General features: G+C 38.2%; 1 protein-coding gene across 2 annotated transcripts in view; it reads left to right on the top strand.

The window, feature by feature from the left end:
• Positions 1–21,435, top strand: part of LOC107381856 (CUB and sushi domain-containing protein 1) — a 668,617-nt gene that overhangs the window by 588,810 nt on the left and 58,372 nt on the right. For both annotated transcript variants that reach the window (XM_015953775.3, XM_015953774.3), the window contains exons 45-55: positions 637–814; positions 8,173–8,318; positions 8,392–8,472; positions 12,064–12,177; positions 13,051–13,167; positions 14,414–14,485; positions 15,402–15,548; positions 18,060–18,248; positions 18,339–18,524; positions 18,756–18,953; positions 19,986–20,159. In XM_015953775.3, the coding sequence (XP_015809261.3) occupies positions 637–814; positions 8,173–8,318; positions 8,392–8,472; positions 12,064–12,177; positions 13,051–13,167; positions 14,414–14,485; positions 15,402–15,548; positions 18,060–18,248; positions 18,339–18,524; positions 18,756–18,953; positions 19,986–20,159 (1,602 nt within the window). The remainder of the gene's footprint in view (positions 1–636; positions 815–8,172; positions 8,319–8,391; positions 8,473–12,063; positions 12,178–13,050; positions 13,168–14,413; positions 14,486–15,401; positions 15,549–18,059; positions 18,249–18,338; positions 18,525–18,755; positions 18,954–19,985; positions 20,160–21,435) is intronic.

Genomic DNA, 21,435 nt, shown 5'->3' with positions numbered 1-21,435 from the left:
ATCACTGTTTGATGTCCTACATGATGTTGTTCCTCTCCACTGCCAGGATTAAAGCCATGGAAAACACGCCGCTGCACTTCGCAAACAATGCCGAGTAAATAAGCCTATAGTTCACATATATTGACATAATTTACATAAATATGAAATAGCATCACTGCAATTGTCTTTTATTTAGAAAATTATTTTAATTAGCAACAATTTGATGTATTGCCTACATTATATCACTGTACAGGGTAACACTGTCACCTTTGTGGGTTTCTTCAAAATCTGAAAGAATTCATGAATAGGGGGAAAACTCCGGACTGCTGCTTTACTATGCCAAAAGTATTTAAGGATCCATATTTCTGTATCACACAAAAACTAGTATGTACCTGTTTGTGTACATTTTTTTTCCCCAACCCATTGTGGTTATTAACTCTCACATAGACCCAAGTGATTCTACAGTCTGCTTCTGGCCACCAAGGCTGTTGTTTGGTTCTGTTTATGCATGATCAAACAAATTTGACAATAATCGTATTCTTCACCTTCTCAAGTTCCACAGTCACGCTTCTCTCTTGGGTTTTCCCAGGTCGTCATTTTACAGGAGATTGAAGAAAAAAATTCAAATTGACAGTCTCATATCTCTGCTTTTTGCAGCTCCTTGTGGATATAATGTTACGGCTGAAAACGGGACCATCTATTCACCTCAGTACCCAAATGAATACCCAAACTCTCAAGACTGCAGCTGGTTCATCACCGTCCCCCATGGACACGGGGTTTACATCAACTTTACTCTACTGCAGACAGAGCCCGTCACAGATTACATCGCTGTCTGGTAGGCCTGCATACAGTTACACTCAGTCATGATGCTTACACACAACTACACACAGAAATGAGCAGACGGCTTTAACACGTACTATAGGTAGGTTTATGTACTGCCTTGCTCTCTGCTGACACTGGATCACACAATTTATTATACAGAGAAACATAAACTTAAATGAGCGTGTGTGCTTATACACACCTCTTTAAACCAGTGACACACACACACACCCACATATGCTCTGTTCTAAGAGTACATGGCCTCTTCAGCCATTGTAATGGGATTCAGTGTGGAGGTTAGAGTGTAATACAGGGAGTGTGTGAGAGTAATGCATTTACAATGGGAACACTGACCAATTCAATCTAAGTCAGTACCATGGCCGAATGCAGGCCCAGAGAGGATTTGGGAACTCTGGAAGTAATGATGAGAGTCAGTGGGGAGTGAGGGAATGTAATGAAAGGACTGGCAGAGCGGGGTTCGCAAATCTAAAAAGGGCTCAGCTGGATCTCACAAGTCCGGGTCAGTCCGAGAGAAATTTTCCACAAAGCAGGAATGCATCTTGCAGCCCTATCAAAAGTTATAATGAGCAGTGCATTTATCAGGAAGGAAATTAGGATCAAGTAGGTTCTAAGTCTTGTTGAGGTTTGCTGTGACTTTGCTTTCTAACAGATGCATTTGGAGTTTGGTTTTAATTTTCAGGTTCAAGAGAGCAGCTGCAGGCACCAGAAAAGCAATGCATTCACAGTCAGTGGCTTCTAGTTTTCAATCTGGCCAACTAGAAAAACCTTCAATTTAGCCACGGAGAGGCTCTGTATGGACTTGTTTTGCTGTTGCAAATTGATTCTGGTGATTGGTGTGTTTATTTTGTACATTACATCAGGAGTAAAATTATAAAATTGCATCCTTATATATTGTGAGGAACCAAAAGGACTTGGTAATGTGACATGAGTCCATGCATGATGGCTCAGTCTTGCTGTATTTCATGAATATATTTGGAAGTGACTGGGGGCTGACACTGGAGCGAGGAGAGCCTTTTTGTACACTCAGTGGGGTACCATCTTCCTTCCAGGGGCTCCGACAGATTTAGAATGGCTGATCCAAAGGTCCGCTGCTACCATATTATTTCCATGTAAACAAATCTGGCTGGCAGAGAAACAGCAATCGTTCATTTCTGTATATATATATATATATATATATATATATATATATATATATATATATATATATATATATATATATATATATATATATATATATATATATATCTGTGTGTGTGTGTGTGTGTGTGTCTCTGATAGTTCAGTTCATTTTTAAGCAAATATAAAACTTTTTCACTCCCGTTCTGTGAGTTTAATGGCGGTTACCAGTTAAGAATCAGCACCAGAAGGTTTTAGGTGACAAGCAAAGATGAGTCATACACAGCAAGTTGATAAGTAGATTAATTGCCATATCTGATGTTAGCATTCTTGACTACTTTATGGTAGGGAGAACTGACTACACTTATTACGGTAGTTTGTCTCCAGCAATAGAGGAAGTGATTAACTCTTTATTCACATACACATTTCACTGTTGTATGGAGATTTTCGTAACTGAAAAAGTAGCCTAAGATCTGTTTAGAGCTGATTATTAGCTTCTAATTCACTGTTAGCATTGTTATCTCAATGTTAGCTTATATCCTACCTCACCCAATATTAAAGTAAAACTGAAAAATGCTGTGGCTTCTTAGGGGAACAAGAACTTCTGGGTCGCTCCTGTTTAGTGACTTCAGTTATTTAAACAACCAGGGGGGAAAAAAATCAGGGACCTTTTTGCCTGCCCGTGTTGAATTACAAATGCCGGTGCTGCAGCGTTACCTCGCTGCAGACTCGGCAACCTCACAAACTCATAGATTGTAAACAGTAACCACCTTTTGCTTTAGTTTTTTCATAGAACAACTCACAACCCCTCAGCCGGCTGAAAATGAAATCTGTTTCATTGTAACCTTCCTTCCATTATGATTGAGACATTAGACTGTTTTGTGATTATTTCACAGTAGAATTCCTACAAAACACTTTCAAGCATTTAATCAAAAAATATGACAAACAAGGACCAAAAATAAACCAAATATTGATTAGAAATAATTTTAAATAAAAAAAAGATCATGCAATATTTATGCAAATCATGTTTTATCAGCTAAAATACTGAGGAACTGGTATGAGAAGACATTTGCATTCAGACAATTTTCTTATGGTTTACGATGCACCCATTCATCAGTGACATCTGAACTGACGAGGAGTCTACACTTCAATTTTCCTGATCATTTTATGCCGCATGTTCTTAAATGCAACCTCACACTGCTTCCTTTCTTCATCAGCCTGTTTCCTGTAAAGATTTCTCAATGGAGTCATGCAGAAGATTCTATTTGGACGTGCTTTATTATGTCGTGCATCAGGATGATGTGTGTCTGCTTGTATCTGTCTTGTCGGCCTTCAGGGTTTGTGTGACAGCAGCTGCATCCAGATGTCAGGGAATCTAGCCAAACTATCCCTGTGGTCTTCCACCAGTTGAGTTTGGCTCTTTGCCCGATAGCAACGTACCACTGCTAACATTAGATGATAGATCAGAGTCCCACTGCAGAGAGGTGTCTAATGCAGAACACTCACTCAACCAAAGGCTGTATTTCGTTATCTTCACTATTGATGTTAAATGCAATAATCAATTTGTCTGTGCACTTTTTAGGCTGAAAAAGAAAAACATTAGAGGTGATCCTAATAGCCATCATCCATCTATTAATAAGCCTCTGTTCAGTAGTAGTCCATCTTCAGCTCTCTCACCCTGGATTCTGGTGTCAGTTCTCTTGTTCGCTCTTCCTTCTTCCATCTCAGGAACATGGCTAAGCTGAGTCCCAATCTGTTCCACTCTGAACTTGAGATTCGTATCTGGATTTGGTGTGGCCTTCCTCTTCTTCCTCACTAGCTTCTTTTCATGCTGCTGTTTTTGTCCATGCCAGCTTCTTCAGCTGCAGGATTACCTTATTTGTATTTTATTTTATTTTATTTTTCTTCACATTATCTGTAGGTAAACCCCCTTGACCCCCGTTTCTTATTAAGATCTAATAAAATATAGCAGCTTCTTCTTCTTCTTCTTCTTCTGACATCACAGTTAGGTGGCATGGACATGAATAAGCCCCATTGGGTGCTGGAGTGTGAAACACCATACTGAATGGGTCCCCTTGTTCTTCAAAGTTAATGCAGAGTGAGCAACTGTGCTTGTTTTTATGCAATCTACGGTCACAACAGCCGGCGTAGTATTTATTTATTTTTTCATTGAATCTGAATCTAAAAACAGATCACATGGGATTGCTAGTGACTTTTCAAGCCTACCTAAAAGGATTTTATATTTTTATTTATTTAGTTTAATTATATTTATATTTGAATTATCATGCCATACCTTGTGTCTGATTTTGTAAACAAGCTTGATGAAATCAGTTATTTATCTGGGTAAACCCCTTACCCAGTGGAAATGCACAGGGGGCAAATGGAGACCCCTCCAAAATGGCGACCGACCACAACGGTTGCTCCAGTATGCAGCGCCAGTCCACCGGGCGTCTACGTATATATGTACGTCTGTGGTTGGCGGTGTCACACTTCCTGACGGGGCCCTTCTCCTCCGTTCTGTCCACTTAACCAAAGACTGGCTCCACAATTCCTTGCATGCTCCTCAACAACGACCGCCCTCTTACCTGACTGATGGGGAATCTTATCCGCTGACACCAAACAACACCATGTGTCCGCATGCTTCGTTGTCTGCGCAGGACTGGTTGTCTTCCTGCTTGAGTCCCCATGATAGCTTTGCTGCACCCCTGTTGTCATGCCACTCCTACATTTGGCACATTTTAATGTTTCATTTTTCTTTATTTGTTTTTTTGTTGGTTAGTCATTTATTGATCACATTTATGTAAGAACTGGGAGATTTGTTGAGATAAAGGTCAAAATCAATAAAAGTCCTCGTAGTGCTAATTGATGTAAAAGAAATAAGAAGACTTTGTTTAGCAGTTGTGTACATTTCCATAGGTTAAAAACAAAGCTACACCATTCCATTTGACTGTCGATGAAAATTACCCAGATATCACAATCTCAGCACTTTAAATGAGCTCCAACACCTTCAGAGGACCTTGAATTATTGAGGAGGTAAGAGATCCCAGGCTCTCTCGTGAATTAATTTTTAAACCTCTTGTTTAATCCAATGGCATGCTCATTAAAAACCTAAAACTGGTCATTTATGAACATGAGGAAATGCTAACCTTTCAGCAACATTCAATAATTGATGAGCAAAGTTGGGCTTTTTATCCGTGAGCTTTGTTTAACGAACCTGTTTGAAACGTATTTCAAAAAACAATAATAGACTGAATAATTTCTTCTACCCCTTCACTTAACTAGCACATGGATTTACCATCTGTGCTAGTTTATTAACACTGGCTGCTTTTTTTTAGCTTCTCCCCTCTCATTAAATCCATCTGGCAAAAATAAGCCGTATCAAGCAATTGATAACCATTCACACTGATACCAGTTCTTTGCCCTCATTTGGCAGGCACAAACCGGCACAGACATCAGTCAGCATTTAGTTGGATTTGTGTTTTGGTTTGTTTTTTTTGGCTTAACTGAAGTTTAAATGTAAATTGCTGTTATTTGAAATCATATGAGACAGTTGAATCTGTGGACTCTGTGAAAAATAACATAAAGGTGAGTTTGGAATTGGTTTAAATAGGCAATTATTTTATTTATTTATTTATTTATTTTTGGTAAGAGATTTTTTAGAAGAAACGTCAAAGCCTTATTAAAAATAACTGATCTAAAATTGAATCAAATGTTTATGCTGCATCTAATGGTTTAATCTATATTTTTATCTCAAATGCATATTTATGCATATCATAGAAAATCCACTTTTTGGAGTTTTTTACCATGTGATATTGTCTTTTCCTCATGTGAAACTCATTTTTGGCTGCATTCATGCATTTTCCTGCCTCAGCTTCAATTTGGTCCTTGTAAAGATTTTTCCTGCACCCAGGAGAAAGTAGCACACTTGCATCATCAGGCATTTCTCCTCGCCCTGGACCTGGTCTGGTCTCGGTTCTGAAACCTGGATATTCTGACAAATTACTTCTGCATTAGGAACAAAACGCCGCTGCAAAAACCATATCGCCTCTCTATAAAGATGCACGTAATAGCCAGCTCAGGTTAAATCTCTTAGGCAACTGCTGTTTTGTGGTAGACTTGATCGTCCGATGGTTAGTGTGCCAAACTGGGATGTTGTTTTGTGCAGGATCAACTCCTGGTCGCTGCAGGATCTTAGAACATTTGAATTTTTTTTTACTGTACACTTGTCAGTATGATATTTTCAACCCTTTATTGGTAAACTGTTTAAAATATAAGAACTACTATGTTTTTTTAATGTCTGTTTATTTAGCCAGTGTGAGTCCATGTGCAACTAAAATGCTGCATGGAAAGGACCAAATTCAACGATCTTTAGAGACACAAAACGTTTTGCAGAGAAAAATCAATAAAGCTAAAATATAAAAACACTAAATCTGCTTCAGCTAGCTAGATGACTGCTGATACTGGGAGTCAAACTGTGTCAGCACATGGCAAGATGAGACAAACAGCAGGCACTACCAAGGCTATACAACAGCATCCTTGCCTAAGTCACTCTTGTAGGTGTGTTTTGTTGGAGCAGGTGTGGGCAGAGCTTCACTGGAACAGACATTTCAATTCTGGGTATAAACTGAGGCTGACTAATTTAACCCACATTTAAGATAAATGACATCTCAACAGTGCCAGCGGTAAAATAGATGGTGAAACTCTAGGATTAGAAAATCCTGACAGATCTGCGTCACACTCTCACTTAACCTTCACCCAATCACCTATCTTGACTCATGACGGGGAAGGCTGTTGTTGGCTTAGTGCCCAGGAAACAGCAGAGAACATCTTGGCTAGTAGAAGCTAACCATTAGCATTACCAACTCCACCACACAGCAGAACTCTTTTAGGCTTGTGTTATTTATGAAGATAAAACATCAGCGTTGCAAAGCAAATGGAGTTAGTGGCAGAACCGCATTCCTGTTGTCTAATCAGATGAGATGTCCAAATATCAGGAAATGAGAGTCCAAAACTTGCTGTCTGAGTCTCAACTCTGATGTGGCTCATGTCTAGTTCCTGAAATGGTGCACCGGGGCTTTTTTCCCCCCAGAGTATGACTTACAAGACGTTCATTCCTACTAGAACTCACTGCAAAAGTATTGATTAAACCAGTGTTCCACACCTTTAATGTTTAGTGACTTTGATGGGATTTGTACTTTGACTGCTTTATGTGTTTCTGCAAACAGCTGCAGGCTGACACTAGCCAGTGGTTAAATCCAGTGTGTGGCATATTTTCTCCTTAGAGTTAAATGTCTAATTACACCCTGTCACTGTTATCAAAAGCAGTTATAATTAATATGATAAATGGGAATATCTATCTATCTATCTATCTATCTATCTATCTATCTATCTATCTATCTATCTATCTATCTATCTATCTATCTATCTATCTATCTATCTATCATCTATCTATCTATCTATCTATCTATCTATCTATCTATCTATCTATCTATCTATCTATCTATCTATCATCCATCTATCTATCTATCTATCCTCCATCTATCTATCTATCTATCTATCTATCTATCTATCTATCTATCTATCTATCTATCTATCTATCTATCTATCTATCTATCTATCTATCTATCTATCTATCTATCTATCTATCTATCTATCTATCATCTATCTATCTATCTATCTATCTATCTATCTATCTATCTATCTATCTATCTATCTATCTATCATCCATCTATCCATCTATCCATCTATCTATCTATCTATCTATCTATCTATCTATCTATCTATCTATCTATCTATCTATCTATCTATATATATATATATATATATATATATATATTTGTGTGCAAATGAATAAATATGAATAGAGAATGCAGAGTTATGAGTTCCTCAACAGAAACAGGTCATACTCTCTTAATAGTGTCTTTTCTAGTATTTTAACAAAGCAGAAGTAAATAAGCATTGTAACCACAGCTGTTCTGCATTCATTCTTATCTCCCTTTTTACTTATTATCAAGATATTTGATTTCTACTGACTAAACTTAAGCCACACTATTTTTTAATGTGTCAAGTTTTTTGCTCATTAATTCTTTCTAGCCTACTTTTGATAATGCTGCCACTGTGTTCTTCCACAAGGCATCACTGTGAGAAATGCTGCACCTAAAGATGTTTACTGGTTATTTACATTCTAGTTTCTTTAGAATTTGAGCTTCATTAGTTTTCTAACTTCCCTTTTATCAGGGATGGTGCAGATACGTCTAGCCCTCAGCTGGGAGTCTTCAGTGGGAATACGGCTTTAGAATCGGCCTACAGCACCAGCCCAATGGTTCTGATTCGCTTTCACTCGGACTTCTCAACTGGAGGGTTGTTTATCCTCAACTTCCATGGTAAATTCATGAACATTCATTCGTCCATAAATGCCCATTCAAAAGTGACACATTTCTTCTTTTGTGATTCCAGCTTACCGTCTAAAGAGATGCCCTATACCTCCTGTTGTGGATAACGCAGAGCTGGTTTATGAAGATGAAGACTTTCTCATAGGTAATAATCTTGGAAAATAATTAGCCATATTTACATTGGAAAAAGTAAATAAAACAACAAACATTACCCAAAATGTTTTAAAGTTCAGTCAGCTGAAGTACTTTCACTCTGGTTCATTGGTCCACATTCTACAGATATTGCATACCATAAAGAATAAATTTAGGTTTACAAAAATTAAAAGAAACACCTTCGTGTGCCAGAATTTGATTGTTGAATCTATTTACAAAAAAAAAGAAAAACTAATCATGACAAAATCTGACGCTATTGCCTGTCAACCTCTGCTCTGTAGTGCGTCTTTAGAAAGAATGAAAATGACCTTTTCTATAGCTCCTCTCAAGATAAAAATCATGAGGTGCTTCACAAAAAACTAAAAATTTAAATAATAAAAAAAAATTTAAATATTGATTTAAAAACATGTTTAAAATGACAAAAATATTAAAACATTCAAAAATGTAAGGAAAGGTAGAGAGATAAATTGGAAAAGAAAGATGGAAATCAGTGGATCCCGGGAAATGGGGAAATAGGTAGAAAGAGCAGAATAAGGTGAGGGTGATGAAGGTCACACCAAAGCCAGCTTGAACAAGTGAGTCTTCAGCTGTTTTTTAAAGAAGACCACTGAGTCCACTGATCTCAGGCTCAGGGGGAGAGAGGTCCAGAGTCTGGGGGCCACAGCAGCAAATGATCTGTCACCTTTGGTCTTTAGCCTGGTGCGCTGCACAACCAGTAGGCTTTGATCACTGGACCTCAGGGACCTGCTGGGGGTGTAGGGACTAAGAAGATCACCAATGTAAGATGGTACTTGTCCATGTAAGGCCCTATAGACCAGAACCAGGATCTTGAAATGAACCCTGAAGTTGACTGGCAGCCAGTGAAGCTGGAGGAGAAGCGGGGTGATGTGGATGTGCTTTGACGATTTGGTTAAAAGCCGAGCACAGGCATTCTGAACCACCTGTAGACGGTTGAGGGAGGTTTTTCTCAGACAAGTAAAAAACGAGTAAAAGCTGTTAAACATAACAACTTGTATGACTGGTTCTGTAACTACTACGAATAGTATCGCTCTACTATCGGCTAATATTGACATTAAGATTTAATATCAGAAAATATCTGTATCAGTTTTTACATTTTTTATGACAGAACCTTCACATACCATACACATATTATGCATCAAACTCTTCAGCTGTCCTCACAGCACGTAGCTATGTGTAGCTACACAGCTAGCATACGACTAAAGCAAAACAAGAATCTTCACCCGTTCTGGGAACAACTAAGATACTGCGCTGATAGACTGAGCTTCAAAAGATGAGACCACCCGCGGAGGGTGAGATGGGATTTTTTTTTTAAATATAAACACATTTAATCCTGTTATAAAGGAGTACAAGCCATTAGATGGCTATTTCTTTTTTGTGTCTGGACTTATGGAACAGATATTTTACTTTTTGATTCCGTCATGAGACTTTGACTGCTACAATGTGGATGGATCCTCCACTCAAAGTATTTTTTGTGACTGTTGACCTCAGCTTCTTTTATCAGCTGGCATTTTAAAAACCCCGCCTTGTGAACCAAGCTTTAGCTGAGATTGTTCTAACAAGAAACATTATTTTGTGTAATAACACTCCTTATGGCTCATTTGATCAAAGGTGTGTTGCAAATGCAATGTGTAGTTCAGGATCTTGTCCAACAACACCAGCTAGCCATCCTCTGAAAGGCATTACTGCAGCAGACAGTCACTTGGCAGCGTGCAGCGAGTTGAAGCAAACCCAAACACATCCCTCCACCATGTTGGATGTTCACTTGGGGAGGATGAGAGCCCCAAACATTATAATAAACATTTAACAATCTAATAATAGGCTGTTCAGACATGGCCAAAACTGAAAGATCGAATAGTTTCCATCCTCAGGCTATTCAGACATCCAAGACCATAAACTCCCACATGAGTTGAGTCATTTTGCAGCACTGCACACATTATTTATAGGCCAGGTCAATTTAACAGAGAATATTGTAAACACTGCCAAATCTGAAAGGATGCATGATGCACCATGGAGAGGTTGGCAGTTTATCACAAGGCCAACAAAACAAACAAGCTTTCACAACTACAGTCTATTTCGAGTCACCAGTTGACCTAACATCCATTTTTGGGCCTGTGGGATGAAGCTGGGGTACCTGGAAAACATTACCGGGCACAGAGAGAGAAGGCGAACTCAAACACAGAACAAGTGTAACATCAACATCAGTTTTTCCAGCTTTGTGGATTTATTCTTGTGCCATTTGTATTAACTGGGAGCAAGTTACATTTTATTGTATTTATTTTTAAATCCAAACGCATGAACTGTCTCCAGATTAGGCATTGGCACAAGCACGTGGATCAGGGCTAAGAGCAAACGCTAGCTTTGGCATTGATGCTGTATCCTGTACCCAAAATCTCTAAGCAAGCTCAAGGCAAAGCAGAATGTTCTAGTTTGTTTTGTTCAAACAAGAAACTTTAAGCTTCTTTAAGCTGCTTGTTCCATGCTCCCTCATGCTGTGAGGTAGTGTTTGTCTCACAGAAAAGTTAGAAACATGTAGTGCAGAAATGCATTAGTAGGAAATAAACCTCTGCTTGAAGGACAAATCTGTTAAAGGCATGCTTTGCAACTTTTTTCATATTTTTAAATAATGTCTTAAGCCAGTACGTGCTAACATAACCATTTGCAGGGTTAATGAAAGGCCACCCAGCCCCTCAAGACTGGCGGCCTCTCTATTGGGACTTTGAGCTGACATAGCTGGTGCTGCAGTCTGGTTCCAGCACGTTTCTTGCATGTTTTAGATCATGAACACCGCTGATTTGTTTATTTAGCAATGAATCACTCCTGTAGACACTAAGGAAGGCTGGGGAGACGTTTCAGCTGTTAGAATAAGGTGTTAAAAAGATGAACGCGCAGCAAGGCGATACGTTTAGCTTTATGTTCTACAAACGGACACTAGGGGGGGCTAAAAGCAAGCCGAAGCTGCCTAGTTCCTCTCATTGTACCCATCAAACGTGCCTTTGCTCTAAAATGTTTTCCTGACCTTTTTTTTTTGGGTTAGAAGAAGTATTTTACTGAAAAAGCTTCCACTTTTTTTTTTTTTTGCATAGTGGTCGCCTTTAGTAGCAAATTCACAAAGTGCCAACAAACTGAAAGCCCAAAGTCTACAAATGTATTTCTTTTCCACACAACTTGTTAAAACTTAACTTTATTTTAATATTAAACAAAATATGATTTAAAGATTTGTGAAATAATGCTTGAAGAGGTGCTCAGTGGTAACCCCGGCTTCTTTTATTTATTAATGTCTCTCCACAAACATTGAATAACTGTCTTCTATGTTGCAACTCTCAATGTTGATTCTTCTGCAAGAGCTCAGAGTTCGACAGGATTGTTTGTTCCGCACATTTTGTTTTTCACACAGTTAGTCGCTCTCAATATTTTCCCACTTAACTGGATCATGAAATATATCCCAGAATTTAGAGTTTTAAAAGTTTCAATCTGTCTTTTAAAATGGACCTTATCCGTTTTATAACTATTGTCATTGACCTCAGATAATTGTTTGCTTTGTTGATTTTCTTAACTTTCTTAGGTGACATTGTAAAATATCGCTGCTTACCTGGATATACACTCGTTGGAAAAGCAGAGATCATGTGTAAACTGAATTCCCACTTACTCTTTGAAGCGCCGCCTCCAAAATGTGAAGGTAAGGCTTTCCTTAAACTGGACCCTGATTGGAAGAACACATGATATGGGTACTTCTGGGCAACAATTAGCTGGAAAATGCTTGAAATCCCTTCAAAATAAGTTTAGAATGATTTGCAGATATTGTCATGCACATAAACTCATCTAATACAATCCACCCTGTGCTTTTGTTTTGTTTTGTTTTATATTGTGAGATTGTGTCAAAGTCCACCTACAAACTCTACTTTTTAATGTGCTCGCTTTTAGATAATAACTCAACAGTCAATAACAAGCTACTTTTATTTTCTAATTTACCCCGAATGAGCTGCTTGACTCAGGAGTAACATTAATTATTTGTCCCAAAGGTTAAATATGAGTGATTTTAAAATTAAAAGTCCTTGAAGAAAGAAGAATGTTGAATACTAACATTGGCAAGTGATAGTCGGTGGGTTCTAGTATTTCAGGATGAAAGCTTTAGTATAACTTTAATTGCTGTTTTTAGAAATTACACTATTACCTCTATGCTTGAAATAAAAGTATTTGTTTATGGCCACTTTGTTATGCTGCTGGCTTAAAATGAGTTTTTTTATACAGGAGTCACAAAACCTTTTGTTGTTGTTCAGGTGCTGTTGATGACTTCCTGAACACTCATCTGGTTTGCCAAGTTTCACTTGAAAATAGTTTAGGAATAAGTGGGTTACAGTATGGACATATTTGTTATAGCTATGTTTCAGTGTTAACAATGTAAACGATCCCAAACGGTAGGAAAACACAAAACAAAACTAGGTCTCTGTGCTGGTATTCCACTTACAACTCACCTTGATACAGATGTTTTACCCCTAAAACTGGAGGCACACCTTTTTTTTTAATTGTTTTGTATTTCCCACCCTTCCAGCCCAGTGCCCAGCCAACGAGGAGCGGTTTTCCTCATCAGGGGTCATACTGAGTCCTGGGTTTCCTGGAAACTATCCCAACAGTCAGACGTGCTCCTGGCTTCTACGTATGATTCCAGGTACAGAGTCACTACGTTCACATGGGAACATCTAAGGAACATGTTTTACTTTGGTTTTATTAAACCAGCTCAGTGGCCTAGTGGTAGAGTGTCCGTCCTGAGACTGGGAAATCAGGGTTCGATTCCCGGTCGGGTCATACCAAAGACTTAGAAAAAATGGGATCCAATGCCTGCTTGACACTCAGCATTAAGGGGTTGAATTGGGGGGTTAAACCACCAAATAGTTCCCGAGCGTGGCTGTGTCTGCAGCTCACCGCTCCGCCAGGGGATGGGTAAAAAGTGGAGAACAAATTTTGCACAACTAATGGGACTTTAACTTTATTACACCAACAAATGCTACATTTATATTAGAATCCTGGATAGTGTGACATATGAAAGTTTTTCAAATTTTCAGAACTATTTCTGATGGTTTGTTTTAGAAGTGAAGTTTTTTTCTGTTGGCTGACTGTTAGAAATACAGTGTTAAGCCTGGGGCACACCGGAGGCTGACGTGCCGCATGAAGCCCACGCCACACCCATGCCACGCCCATGCCACGCCCATGCCATCATTTTAAATAGTAGCCATTATAGTTATTGAGAGTGGGCACACGAGGAGCGCCGCGTCCCTGAGACGCCACGCCGCACCGCTGAAGGTAGGCACCAGTTCTATCTCAAACGCCGCGGCGCAGCTTTTTACAACATTGTGGAGTACTTTACAACAGACATTATGACGTGCCACGGCTTAACGGCACAAACCCATCTGCAGTTTTGATAACTTTAAAGTACCATTGATCTTAAAATATTCAAATAAATACCCATTTTTCATGAATTTTGGTCTCACAAAACACGACGGCAAGTCTGGTCACGCATAAACAATAAAGTCACTTCCTGCTTCTTGTTGTCAAGTCCCACGTGATGTTGTGACCATCGCGCGGCTTTCCAAGAAGCGCATAGCGACAGGTCCTGTGTGACCACTGGAATTCTCAAAATCTAGGGTGCAACGCAACGTGTCCACCTCCGGTGTGCCCCAAGCTTTAGAGTCTGCATGTGTGTGAGAGCTGGTTTATGCTACAAACATGCCAAAACGGTTCTTGTAAAGCATAAAATATACGTTTGAATCTGCTCTGCTGGTCTGCAACTTCATTATAAACATCGTTTTATTTTCTGCTAATTTCTTAATTTTTCTGTTAAGTGGCAGCCATACACAGAAGTAGCACACAGCTGTATATTTATTCATGCAAACTAATCTAGTTGTTTTGCTTTTTAGGTTACACCATCAGCATCTATGTGGAGATGTTCCACAGCGAGAAGCAGTTTGATGAGCTTGAGATATTTGATGGTACCCAGTGTTCTCACTACCTATAAATCACACTTAAATGAATGCAGCTCGCGTTAATTAGATAAACAAAACTGAAATAGCCTTTGCTGTGTTAATATTTTACCTCCAAGGACTTCTAATTATGTGGTGTAAGAATTGTGCAACTCTTTTTGATTCACATTTATGAGGATTTTCATGTTTATGTTTGGTCTGAGTCTAAATGTCTGTTGCCAAAATCTCTGCGTGAAATCCAACAAACATCCTAACATGGATCAAAAAAGCTAATACATGTGTAAAACTGCTAAACAGAGAAATAATCTAGCTCAAGCTTGCAAACTTAATCTGATTTGTAGATATCGACAAAACCTGAGGAGTGCAACTTCTAGACGATTCTGTTCAGCTCTCATCTTTTTGTGTTTTCTAAGTAGTTTCAAGCTGCTGACACTTTTGACCTGCAACTTGCTGCAAGTGGTGTCATTTCAGATTCTTGTCGTTTTAAAAGGAACAAAGGATTCAAAAGCATTTGTAAATCAATATGTCAGCTTTAGAAAAGATCATTATGAATGAAAGAATAATCATCAAAAAATAGCTCTCAGTACACCGTCCAGGCCAAGTTTTCCGTTTTTATTTCATGATTTGGTTTGATCAGCAGCTGTTAACTCAGGTGAGGGTAAACAATCTACTGCATCCGGAATACACGGACAACATGGTAATAACTTAATGATTCTGTCACGCACATAAAGAGCAGATACGTGAGATTTCCATGGAAACAATGAAACATATATGACGCAGCATTTTGATTTCCATCTGACTTTGGATCTAAATTGATCGTATTTTCAGCACAACAAACACAGATCAGATAAAATTGCACTTTGTATTTGAACATAAAGGCTAAAACAAGTAATTCTGCTCTGAATAAATGTATTTGTTCCACCAGGATCCTCGGGACAAAGTCCGCTGCTTGTTGCTTTAAGTGGCAACCACTCATCTCAGCTGAACTTCACGTCTAAAACAAACCAGCTCTATCTACGATGGTCCACCGACCACGCAACAAACAAGAGAGGATTCAAAATTCGATACTCAGGTACACATTCAATGATATGTTCCTATTTTTCTGCCCTGACAGAGCCAGTTCAATCAAATATGAGGCGTCTCTGTCCTTTATCTACTGCGTTCAGGTTGGGGTACAACGCATGACTATTATGTTTTTTTTTATTATTCAGTCGTTTTCATTCGTTGTTTGAATGATTAATTTAATGACTTGATTGAAATGAAAAGTCGCTGTGCATCACTCATGTCACAAAGGAAGCACATCAGGTGAGTGTTTAAGATAAAGGTTCCTACCGCTTCAGTGTGACTGACAGCTGTCTCCTCTGTCCTATCTCTGCGTACACAGATTGCATTCAAATCGATGCACTCCAACTCGTTGAAATGTTCATTTTGTTCCCTGCTATAGCCTGAATAATGATCCCTAGAGCTTTTCATCTCATTAGGATAATGCATTAATGGGTGGCTGAGCAATGATCGGTCTTTTCAATGCATCAGGCTGCTTACATGTAAAGACAGAATAAATAGCTTCAATTTGTTAATCTGAGTCAGATTGAGCGACTCATGTGGTATTTACAGTTTCTGGACAACACTCAAGAGCTTGTTTAGGTACATCCCTGGTTAAAAGTGTGTTTTACAGTTCCACCAATCCAGTTTGAGCTTGAAAGGAGTCTGTAACAAGGCCAGTCTGCTGGCTGTATTTTCAAAAAAAAAGGGGAGGGGGGGAGAAAAGCTAATTTATTTTATTCTGTAGGTTATATTGGCTCACTGGCCTCAAGTAATAGAACTGTCCGTTCCCCATAGTGATGTAATAGACTGACAACAATGGCTGTACATAAAACAGGAATTGATGGTTGGGATTTTTCTCCTACGATACATTATTAATGCCCTGGTGCGGTGAGTGAAATTAGCCATGGTAAATACGCGTATGTATGCTAATCACTCTGAAGGGCTTGAATTGTAATGACCACTGCAGCATTTTCTTTAAATCATTCCTCACATCCATATTTGTCTAACCCTTGGAACGGTCTTGTTGCTTTGTTTTCTTTGAATGTACAACTTTCCCAATCTTCTGAAATGCCGTGATAGCTTCATCAATGTTTGTTAATGTTTCATGGCTCCCTTTGTAATCCCCTCTGTCTGATTTACCTTGCTGCAGTTGCTTTGGCTTTAGTGCATTCATTGAGCTTTTAGACCGGTGAGTAAGGATAGCATTATCAGAACTTATACTGGCGTGTTGTTAGAACTCACGTGATCTTTTTGCACCAATCGGCCGTAATAACCACTCACCTAACGTTTGATCGGTCCCTTTTTTGAAAACTGAAACAACTGCCTTTCTGAATGTGTGCAATGGAGGTTATTTAGACTTTAAAAGTTTCTCGTGTAGCTTTTAATGAACTGGATTTGTGCATCCCAGAAACCCTCAACTGACCAGAATCTGGAGAACATGCTGGATAATTGATTACTTCTGACTGCAAAGTGTTATGGTGCTTTACTTCTCTTAGATGAGCAGCATGCATCAATCTGGTCATTCACATAAATGTTAAATCCATTGTTTTTTGTTGTTGTTTGTTGTTGTTTTTAAACTCAGCAGCAGTCAGTTATTTTCTTTGCAATATATACAAGTGAAAAACAGAAAATTAGAATATGGTGCTAACGTTTGTTTATTCAACTGAAAAAACTCGTGCAAAGTCAGAAATTTCTATCATATATTTATTATAATTGTGATGATTTTGGCTTATAGTTCATGAAAGCCCTGAATATAAAATCTCAGACAATTAGAATATTGTGAAAAGGTTCAATATTCTAGACTCAGTGTCTCACTCTAAGGAGCTCAACAAGCCAAAACACCTGCAAGGGGTTCCTGAGCCTTAGATGGTCTCTCAGTCTAAGATGAATAATTAAAAATTTGGACTTTGCATCATAATCTAATTTTTGGACTCTCAACTGTATGATTGAAATAGATCTGTCCAACAAAAACTGTCAGAAGTAGACAATCAGCTATAGGTGACCTCTGACCTGGAAAATTGCGTATGAGTTGTGACAGAATGGAGGTAGATGTAAAACGGTTCTTTAAAAGTATGCTTTTGGAAAAGTCATATTGATTCTGTGTCCCTGCTTGGATTAGGAAACCCATTCAACCAGCGTGAAGTTTAAACGTAAGAGCGGCAGTGAAGCTATTTCATAAAATAGAAGAACATATTTATTCTAAGTAGGGTTCATTAGCATTTTAGTCACCATACATATATCAGCACTTGTTTTTATTTTTTGTTTGTTTGTGTGGTTGTTTTTTTTTCCGCTCTGAAAGGACAAAAACACAAACTATCTCACTGCAACAGAGTTTTTTCTAATCGTTGTAGGTGGACTGACACTGTAATGCCTGAGAGGGCACAAATATTTTATTATGTCTCTTACTCAACATCCTTGGTTTTATTCTCTAAATTGCTATTTCCAGATTGACATTGGTCATCAGTCGAGTTTCCTGGGAACTGACGGGAACACTAATTTATTTCCTGTGTTTCTTTTTTTTTTTTTTTCCTTTTTCCAGCATCATACTGCAGCATCAACGATCCTCCTCTGAATGGTGGGATGGTCAACCGAACCAAGCTGCACCCAGGTAGCAGACTTCAGTTCTTCTGTAACCGTGGTTACCATCTGGTTGGTTCAAGAAATTCCACCTGTAGGCTTGATTCCAATGGGCTTTATCAGTGGGATACACCATCACCATTTTGTCAGCGTAAGCTTTTAAAACCAGCTTTTGATCGTTTGAATGATGATATTAGTTTTCAGCTCCCTCGCTGAGTGTTATCTCTTTTCTTGGGGACAGCTATCTCGTGCGGATTACCTTTGACACCAGGCAATGGCAGCTTCCATGCTCACCACTATACTGTTGGCAGCCAAGTTACCTACCAATGTAACCATGGCTACCATCTTGACCCAAATGTTCCAATGACAGCTGTGTGCCTGGAGGACGGAAGCTGGAGTAATGCTGGTTCAATGCCCAAATGTCAGCGTAAGTGTATTATTATTATTATTATTATTATTATTATTATTATTATTATTATTATTATTATTATTATGCATCTATATATACATAGGTAGTTCATTTCCATTCAAATCCTCATTTTCTCTGATAATAATCACACATTTTTGTTGTTATACCAAATGTAACTATTGTCAAATACAATGAAAATATTAAACATCCTTCTGCTGATAAACTTGTGTTTTGGTGGTGTGATTACAGCTGTGCACTGCCCCAGTATGGAAGGCATCTTGTCAGATCACATGATCTACCGCTTGCTCTCTGGTAACATGGCAGAGTTTGGTTCTGTGGTGATGCTGGAGTGTTCAACAGGGTTTTATTTGAGTGTTGGCCATCGAACTCTTCGCTGTCTTGCCAATGGTACCTGGGAGGGGTCAGATGACCCAGCTACTTGCAAGAGTAAGTATTTAAACATGCACTAATACAAAAATAAAAACAAATACAAAGTTTCCCTTCAGATTTAAGTCAGAGCCCTTTTTTTTACCACATTGGTAAGTGTGTGAAATGCATGTATAATAAATTTGCAATAGTCTCATACATGACATATTTTAAGCCAATTTGTGCTCTGTACTGCACGTATACAAAGATCTGTTAGAGATCTTAATCACAACTTTCATGGTTGGAAAGCGCAATCTTTTAAAGGAGAAGATGAAAAAGACTCCTAATACACTGAGACACACAAGAGATGATGCAACAGTATGAGCAGATACACACACACACACACACACACAGAGTGCTGCAGTTACTTCTATAACCAGCCATGCATTAGTTATGAATGTAACGTAACTCAACCTGGAACAAACTAAACAAATGGAAGCATAACATTGATTTTTCTGTCATTATTTGGGAGGAATCAGATTTTTCTCTTGGTGAAAACAAGGAGCTGCCTTTCTACTCTAGAAAATGAGATGTTATGAAAGACACACACTTTTTGTGTTGTATTTTTCCTTCCATACTTAATTCATTCAGATGAATTTCTATGCATTTATATTAGCAAATGTGGATCATCTTGGGACTTTACCAGCTCTGATTTTGAATACAGCCTGTGCAGCTTTAATGTGGATTTTCACAAAACTGAGTTTTACTCTCAGCGATGTACCTGTGCTGCTTATTCTATAAGAAATTTTTGGAGAACATTGTGTTTTTCACAACTTTCCAGTGCAGAATGTCTTTCTGTTGTGTCACATAAAAATACCAGATATAAGGCAAAGGGAACACTGATAAAATATATAATCTAGATTATGAACAGAGTAATATTTAATCTTCAAGTTTCAATCTTGGAAAATGACATATGAAGTGATTTATATACCCTATTTCACCTTTTTAAAACCTAAAAATTCTAAATAATTTCACCCAAAATATGTAGCAACCACATTTCAAAGTTTCCTTTTATTATTTCTGTTTGTAACAACACATATTTCATTCTTTTAGTGATCTCCTGTGGGGAACTTCCTTCTCCACCCTTTGGTACCAAATTGGGGACACTGACTACATTTGGAGCGACTGCAATCTTTATGTGTAACCATGGTTACACTCTGGTGGGGTCCCATGTCCGAGAATGTGGTGCGGATGGGCTGTGGAGTGGTGCAGAAACAAGATGTTTGGGTAAGATCCAGTTTAATGCGATTAAATAGACTTCATCTTGATGTCTGCTATCCATCAATAAAAGTGAGTAATGTGATCAATAAACATATTTTCTATAGACTGGATATTAAACACCAGAGAGTGAAGCACCATGTTCACTTGGACCACTTTCACCCTTAATAAATAGATAAATTAATACATTCTTCTGATTATGCTGAGTATATTTATTTAATATAAATGTTTTATCTCATACCTGGTTGCTTAACACTAAAGACCTTTAAAATTGTATACACCTTCACATAGTTTATTTAAGGCCCAGCTGAATCTAAATGTTTCCCCCAGATTTGAATTTTTTACCTTTTTTTTTTGTTTTGGGAAAAAACAAAATTGAAGTATCTGACAAATAATGACCTACGAATGGCATGCACCATTTATTTAAAAGTCTATTTTTTTTCTCTCTGAAACTATTTAGAGATTGTGGTCCAAACATTTCATTTTGATTTGATCAGTTCATGACAATTTTTATATAGTTATACAATGAATGCTCGGACATTTTTTGGAAAACCTCTGGAGTAAGAATGTAGCAAATATTTTCTGATGACATTGGAGTCAGAATTGTATTTGTAATAGCATCACTGCAACACAAACACTAATTTAGTTTTGCTCCTGTCTTTCTGCTTAACTTTACAAACCGAAAGCAGACTAAATTCACTGAGAAAGCCTTTTTTATTTATTTCTGAAATATGATTGGTCACTTTGAGTTTCACAAGCAGGCTGAATTTGAAAACAGTCTTCCACCCCTACTTACTGCGTTAGTCGCAAATAGAAAATAGACAGGGAGACTTTCTGATTAGAAAATCCAGTCAGATCCACTTCACGCTGAAAATGATCATTCATGAACTCACCCATCTTGGCTCTCGACCGGGAAGGTTGCTGTTGGATTAGCGTCCAGGAGAGAGCAGAGCATGTCTTGGCTAGTAGAAGCTAACCATTAGCATTAGCAACTCCACAACGTCACTGAACTCATTCAGGCGTGTGTTATTAGTGGAGATAAAACATTAACACTGCAGAGCAAACAGTCAGTGGTAGAGTTGTGTTGCTGTTAGCCAATCAGAAGAGAGATGTCTGAATATCAGGAAAAAAAATTACTCTAGCTCACTTCTGCTCTTGCTAACTTCTAGTTGTTGAAACAGGAGGGCCAGAGCTTTTCCTCCACAGAAATCGACTCACAATGTATCTTCAGCATATGTAGCTTTTTGCAATATTTTTCATTGTATTCATGTAAATATTAGCATTT

The sequence above is a fragment of the Nothobranchius furzeri genome, chromosome 9 (assembly GCF_043380555.1).
Source record: "Nothobranchius furzeri strain GRZ-AD chromosome 9, NfurGRZ-RIMD1, whole genome shotgun sequence".
NCBI lineage: Eukaryota > Metazoa > Chordata > Actinopteri > Cyprinodontiformes > Nothobranchiidae > Nothobranchius > Nothobranchius furzeri.
Note: the sequence above shows the minus strand (reverse complement) of the source record. Positions and strands in the feature narration are given on the sequence as shown.